The sequence below is a fragment of the Palaemon carinicauda genome, chromosome 27 (assembly GCF_036898095.1).
Source record: "Palaemon carinicauda isolate YSFRI2023 chromosome 27, ASM3689809v2, whole genome shotgun sequence".
Classification (NCBI taxonomy): domain Eukaryota; kingdom Metazoa; phylum Arthropoda; class Malacostraca; order Decapoda; family Palaemonidae; genus Palaemon; species Palaemon carinicauda.
Genome location: NC_090751.1, coordinates 16,923,279 through 16,930,778, shown reverse-complemented (window position 1 = coordinate 16,930,778; position 7,500 = coordinate 16,923,279). Strand labels below are relative to the sequence as shown.

General features: G+C 37.0%; 2 protein-coding genes across 2 annotated transcripts in view; both read left to right on the top strand.

Moving 5' to 3' along the window:
* Positions 1-7,500, top strand: part of LOC137620830 (probable serine/threonine-protein kinase clkA) — a 17,827-nt gene that overhangs the window by 1,038 nt on the left and 9,289 nt on the right. The window contains exon 2 of the mRNA XM_068351277.1: positions 1-325. This exon is cut by the window's left edge and continues 443 nt beyond it. Coding sequence (XP_068207378.1) covers positions 1-325 — 325 coding nt within the window. The remainder of the gene's footprint in view (positions 326-7,500) is intronic.
* On the top strand, positions 4,982-6,398 carry LOC137620579 (pro-resilin-like). The gene is made up of 2 exons (XM_068350836.1): positions 4,982-5,003; positions 5,569-6,398. Exons 1-2 carry the CDS (start codon positions 4,982-4,984, stop codon positions 6,396-6,398), a joined length of 852 nt encoding a protein of 283 aa, XP_068206937.1.

Sequence of the window (7,500 nt, the reverse complement as noted above, 5' to 3'; positions counted from 1 at the left end):
TACCTCGTCTGTGATTGGTGGTTCAACTTCGACTGCGCTGATGCTGAAGACTTCTACTCTGTCAACGAACTCATTGGAGTTGTTCCTTATGGATATGGAAAAAGCAATGGTAACAATGGCTACAATTCTAATGGAAACAGTAATGGAAACAACGGATATGGTTCCAATGGAAACCGAAGTAGCAAGAGGAATGGCAATGGTAAGAAAAATAGAAATGGAAATGGCAATGGTTATGGCGCAAACGGTAATGGTGCTGTTTCCCCAAACGATATCTATGGCCCACCAGCTGTCCCTAGCAATGGCTATGGAGCCCCTTCAGCTCCAAGTAACAGTTACGGAGCTCCTTTCTAAACAAGCAAACAAAATTGCTCCTTTGGCAAGTTAATCCTTGTTTTCGTAGTTGTCCAGAACATTAATTGCTATTAAAATACTGTTATAATATTATGTCTATGTATAATAAATACACAATATCAAAATATACTTTAATAATCCATATATCATAAATAGTTTTAAAAACACGGTTAATTTTAAAATAACTAGCAATTGATGAAAAAAAAATATTTTCATAAAATAAATTTTTGAACATACTTACCCGCTGGTTACATAACAATGACTTTAGTCCCTGAAGTCCGGCAGAAATTCAAAAACTCGTGGCAATCGCAGATATAGTTGCCAGGTGTACACTAGCGCCACCACCGGAGCTAGGCAGAACCATTCCATCCAGCACCAGATTTTCCATGCCCATAGGTCTATAGAGGGGAGGAAGGTGGGATTATAAGTAATATAACCAGCGGATATGTTCAAAATTTTATTTCATTATGAAAATATAATTTTTAAACATTAAGCTTACCCGCTGATTATATAACAATGGCTGATTGACACCCTTGGTGGAGGGTCAGAGACAGCAACATTGTTGGAATATCACCTAAGTGTTAAATAAAAACAAGCTTAAGGGTTCGTACCTGTTAAGGAAGCTAACTTCAATGATTCTCTGCCTCATTATGTCTGCTATCCCTATGAGATCCAGCGGTCCACTCAGGGGGCTAAAGAACTCTAGGAGCTGTCAAACGGGTAATAACCTCTATGTTGACAGGACCTCAACTGATAACCTTGTTCCAGGCGCTCTCAGGGAACAACCTGACCACCTGACTAAATCAAAGATTGTGGAAGATTGTCGACCAAACTTCACATACAATCATAAAAATATATAAACGTTACAAGAAAAGAAGAATAAGGGTACTAGGGATTAGGGGAAACGTATAGGTAGATCCTTCACCTACCACTGCACTCGTTGCTACGAATGGTCCCAAAGTGTAGCAGTCCTCATAAAGAGTCTGGACACGTTATAAGTAATGCGAGGTGAATACAGGTTTACTCTTCCAAAAGGTTGTATCCGTGATGCTTTGCAGAGAACGGTTTTGTTTAAAAGCTACAGAAGTTGCCACAGCTCTAACTTCATGAGTCTTTACTTTAGGCAGCTTAAGGTCTGCCTCACCACAGTGTGAGAGAGCCTCTCTAATTAAAAGTCTTATAAAAATGATAGGGCATTTTTAGACAGAGGTAGTGCAAGCTTCTTGATTGCACACCAAAGAGCCTCTGAATTTCCTCTTAAATCTTTAGTCCTGTCCAGATAAAACCTCAGTGCTCTAACAGGACACAGAACTTTCTTCAACTCTTCCCCCACCATATCAGAGAGAATAGTAATCTCGAAAGATCTAGGCCATATATGAGAAGGACGTTCGTTTTTGGCCAGGCATCCAAGCTGCAAGGAGCATGTGGCATTTCCGTTTCTGAAGCCAATATTCTTGCTAGAATCGTGAACTTCACGGACTCTGTTAGCTGTTGCCAGACTTACTAAGAAAAGAGTCTTCAAAGTCATATCTTTAAAAGAAGCAGAGTGTAAAGGCTGGACACTGTCACTCATGAGGAATTTTAAAACAACATCTACATTCCAGGCTGGAGAATCTTGTTGACGCTTCTTAGAAGTCTCAAAAGATCTGAGAAGATCTTGAAGGTCTTTATCATTTGAGAGATCTAAATTCCTGTGTCTGAAGACAGCTGCCAGCATACTCCTGTACCCTTTGATGGTCGAGGAGGAAAAAATATGCTCTCTTCTAAGGTCTAAGAAGAAATCGGCAATTTGTGTTACAGAGGTACTGGATGAAGAAACTGATTTAGCTCTACACCACTCTATAAAACCTCCCACTTGGACTAGAAAACCTTGATGGTAAAAGTCCTCCTTGTTCTAGCGATAGCCTGAGCTGCCTCCTTCGAAAACCCTCTAGATCTCAGGAGTTTTTCAATAGACTGAAGGCAGTCAGACGTAGAGCTTGGAGGTTTAGATGGTTTCTCGCCAAGTGAGATTGTTTGAGAAGATCTATTCTCAATGGCAGGCTTCTTGAAATGTCTACCATCCATTCCAGAACCTCTGTGAACCAACCTCTTGATTAGGTTCCTTTTCCGAAAAGATTGTGTTCGTCTATTTTGCAAAAAGAAAAAAAATATGTAAAGGGTTTCTAAATGGTAAGCAAAACGAGGGAGAAACCTCACCTGAAGCGATACTGGAAGGACGATCTGTTCGAATGTATGGGTAAATAATTCGCAAGCAAGCCACGTGAATGCCAATTCTTAAAGAAAATGTAATGTTAGGAAAAAATGTATCCAGTATAGTTCTCGGAAGTTATTGTTTTTTGTCGGCAAAACAATACGATATTTGACCAAAAAGTAAGAAAATAAATAAAGACTTTGAGACAGACCATTTTTTTTATTTTTTTTTATATATATAACTTTGGCAACTTGGGATGTCATGTCGTTAATAATAGCAACACACGATGCTCGTCATGTTACATGGGTAGAATTGTTGCCACCGTAAACAAACTCTTTCCTTGACTTCAATGGCAGAACTTGTATGACATGACAATGCAATACTCTTTTTTTTCTTTTTTTTTTCCTACACGACTCTTCATAGAGGACTACATTGTTTGATAGATAGCAATAAACTTTAATATAAAGGGTATGATGGTGAATATTTTAAGTTATAAAAATATTTGGATATTCCGAAATTAAGGAACAAAAACGGATAAATGAAAACTAACGATTCTCTGGAATGAAAAAGAGAATTAACATCAACTGATATTTTTCATTTCAAAGAATCTTGAAATCCTTCTATATAGCATCATTTATAAATGAGGAGTTCAAATAAAAGCAGGATGAATTTGCAAAGCTGGGTGGAAAGAGTATTAAGCGGACAGGACAAAAGCAATGCCACTGCATCAAAGGAATATAAAGATGCCACGCAAGGAAAACTAGGCATCTTTATTTACCAGTTGTTAGTAAATTTCAGAGTATCCAAATATTTTGTATCTTAAAATTTTCACCACCATAGCCTTTACATTAAGTGTAATTCCATCAGCCAACCAATGTAGTTCTGATGATGAGTCCCGTAAAAAAAAAAAAAAGCGATTTGAAATACGTGTTCACCTATTAATAAATGAAGAAATTTAAATGTAGTTTTCCAGCTGCAGCTCAGTATGTCTTATACCGGAGATGCGCTGTCCTCGATTTTTGGACACCACTAAGATATAAAACTGTAATGATATATTTGTATGCATGTATGTATGTATGTATGTATGTATATACATATTATATACTGTACAGTATATATATATATATATATATATATATATATATATATATATATATATATATATAAAGAGAGAGAGAGAGAGAGAGAGAGAGAGAGAGAGAGAGAGAGAGAGAGAGAGAGAGAGAGAGAGAGAGAGAGAGAGAGAGAGAGAGAGAGAGAGCCTATCGGAAGCGTCCGTGTCTTGCGTTTTGCTGAAGTGAGATTCTAGATCCGCTCAAGCTTGATAGTTTCTTGTAGTATCTGCAACCTCCCCATCCTTGTGAGCTAAGTATGGGTATTTGGGGGAGCCTACATATGCCTAACTGCTGAACCATTAGCAGCTTTTGCCTGACCCTCGCTGGTCATACCTTGAGTGGAAAGGGGGCTTGGGCGCTGATCATATATACAGTATATAATAATTTGGAGGGCAGTGGTTAATAACTCTGAAGTCGGCAAGTAATTTTCTAGGGGTAGCGATGACATGATAACACTTTAAAAGGGATGTAGTTGAATCTGTAAGCGCGCGCGTGTGCGTGCATATCTATCTAAATACTTAGAAGTCATTTTTGACGATTCGGGTACACTAGTATATAATATACATAATACAATACTATATATGTATATATATATATATATATATATATATATATATATATATATATATATATATATATATATATATATATACACACACACACATATATATATATATATATATATATATATATATATATGTGTGTGTGTGTGTGTGTATTTATATACAGAGAGAGAGAGAGAGAGAGAGAGAGAGAGAGAGAGAGAGAGGAGAGAGAGAGAGAGAGAGAGAGAGAGAGAGTAAAAACATTGTTAATTGCTCTATCTTATTTGGTGTTGAATTCCAGCAGATGGCAAAGCTTGTTCCTTTAGTTAAAGAGCTCGGAAATGGTCTACATCCCCAAGTCAAATCGAAACACGATAATAAAAATTAAAAGAATATCATCAAAATAAAAATACATACAGCCCTATATCCTACTAACAAATTCGACATGTTAAGTCCTGTTTGCATAAAACCAAAACAACTGATTTTTAATGTCCAAATTGAATTAATGATAGTGATGAATTCATAAATGACCGTATCTTTTTCACGGTTTTGATGCCTCAGATTTCGTAAGTATTGCATTTCTGAAATGAGACCAGTTTCGTGATGCACAATCTTCCTATGGGATTTCTTTCTCGTGCAAGGTCACTTAAGCATAGGTATAACCTGTCTGGGTCACTTCCACAATATAAAGGCGTGAAACTCCCTCACTGATATCACTTAGCCACTGCGTCTTTCACTTACTGACGCTTCGACCTGATCTCTCTTTCAAATCAACCATGAAGCTTCTTGTTCTTTGTGGTAAGCACTCGAACCTGAACCCTCAAGATCTTACAGTACATTTCTAAGATAAAATAATTTTGGAATAGTTTGTCTAGAAATGGCTCTAACCATGAAGTTTAGAATATCTTAAACGGTGGATGCCAGCAGTTTTGAACTTACTATTAAATTCCACTAGACAATATGAACTAAATAAAATTTCTATAATTTTAATTCTTACCTTGATATGTTTCCTATAATCTACATTATATCGTGCAATTTATTCGTCTACAGAAAGGTATAAGAAAGTTAAGCTAAAACTATGGCTCACTATGGTTCTTCACAAAATTACTCATTCCCATGTAAACAATATAAAAAAATTTAAGATTCATGATAAAACAATTACCAGTTAAATAATAGTTCATATATTTAAAAAATTTTGCTGTTTAAAAAAAACACTCATTTCGTCACTAATTGGTAAATAATAGACAAACATGTGAGGAAACACAATACAACGAAAACAAGACAAACTAACAGTTTTCACATAAGATGAATGTAAAGATATGTAAGATCTTTTAATCCTAGTTTATTCCTTTCTTTCCTTCAGCCCTTTTGGCCTATGCATCCGCAGACAGAAGCCCCCCTAGCAATGGGTATGGAGCTCCACCACCAGCTCCAAGCAATGGGTATGGAGCCCCACCATCAGCTCCAAGCAATGGATATGGAGCTCCACCATCAGCTCCAAGTAATGGGTATGGAGCTCCACCATCAGCTCCAAGCAATGGATATGGACCTCCTCCAAGTAATGCTTACGGACCTCCTAAATATTCATATGGTGTAGATCCACTTGCTGCCTTAGCAGAAAACATCCCTGGAGGTGGTATTCCAGGTGAAGATTATCCTGTCTTAGCCTTCGTTCCCGATACTGGATTCGACTGCAACGCCCAGAATGTCCCTGGATATTACGCCGACACTGACGCTGAAGCTGGCTGCCAGGTCTTCCACATCTGCCAGGACAGACCAAATGGACGCCGCCAGCAGGACTCCTTCCTCTGCCCCAACGGAACCATCTTCAACCAACAGTACCTTGTCTGTGATTGGTGGTTCAACTTCGACTGCGCTGACGCTGAAGACTTCTACTCTGTCAACGAACTCATTGGAGTCGTTCCTTATGGATATGGAAAAAGCAATGGTAACAATGGCTACAACTCTAATGGAAACGGTAACGGAAACAACGGATATGGTTCCAATGGAAACCTAAGTAGCAAGAGGAATGGCAATGGTAGGAAAAATAGAAATGGAAATGGCAATGGTTATGGCGCAAATGGAAATGGTGCTGGCGTTTTACAAAACGATATTTATGGACCACCTGCTGTCCCTAGCAATGGCTATGGAGCACCTTCTGCTCCAAGTAACAGTTACGGAGCTCCTTTCTAAACAGAATAAAGCTACTTCTTCAACAGGTTAATCTTTGTTTTCGCTTTCTTCCAGGATACGATTTTCTAGTACAATGCTGTTATAACATTTTGCCAATGTATAATAAATACACAACATCAAAAGATCCTTTTAATAATTCCTGCATTAGAAATAGTTTTAAAAATACGGTTCATTTCAAAATAATCAGAAATCAAAGAAAAGATTCTTTTCATTCAGTATAAATTATTTGATAGGAAGCATGTATTTATAAATTACATTATTTATAGTTTTCCAGCTGATACCTACTACTTATTACGTACAGCTGCCAATATATGAAACTACCTGTCGGCTATGAACTTTTAACCAAGTCATAATATCCAAGTCATAATATCCAAAGTTTCCAATGCTGAAAGTTGAGAAGCATAAATTTAAGGCTTTATTCACTTAAGGAAATGTCATATATGTAGCATAATAATCTTAAGTGACAAAGTGTGAAAACATATAGGCTAACACCGATAGGAACTAGAGGAGCACTCGGTAGAGAGAATGCCTTCGCCATGCCAAGCAGTCTACTTTACTCTTACGTACTTTTACTTTAATGTATTTTCTTGAAAATATATATGTGTATTTGGATCATACCCAACATGTACACTAAGTTTCCTTGAAATTGGTTCAATAGTTATTGCGTAATAATGTTTAAGAAAAAAAAATATTTGCCATTTACTTAACATTGCTATTATTTTGAAATTACTGCTGCGTGCTTGTACTTTGATGTACTTTTATCCAAAATATCACAGGTTCATCCTTGGGTCATACCCAACATGTCTACCAAATTTGGTCAAAATCTGTACAATAGTTTTTGGGCACGGTTGCTCACAAACAAATAAATAACGACGACAGGGGTGAATACATTCCTGATTTTGACGAAGGCAATTATGAAGACTTACATTTTCCAAATCCTACAAGTTAGCATCAACGTTTCCTCATTATCCTCTATTCTGCAACTTCATATAAAGAAAAAGCTTCAGGCTCGCCTCTGAGGAAGAATGTTCCTGGGTATTTTCTTTTTTCGTGTAATCATCGAAAAACAAGAAAACAATAAAAATATACATCAGAAATAATC

Bases quoted from the DNA above. Each gene is read 5' to 3' on its own strand.
- LOC137620579 (XM_068350836.1), top strand. From the start codon at position 4,982: ATGAAGCTTCTTGTTCTTTGTG. The intron at 5,004-5,568 runs GTAAGCACTCGA...TCTTTCCTTCAG, and splicing joins GAAGCTTCTTGTTCTTTGTG to CCCTTTTGGCCTATGCATCC.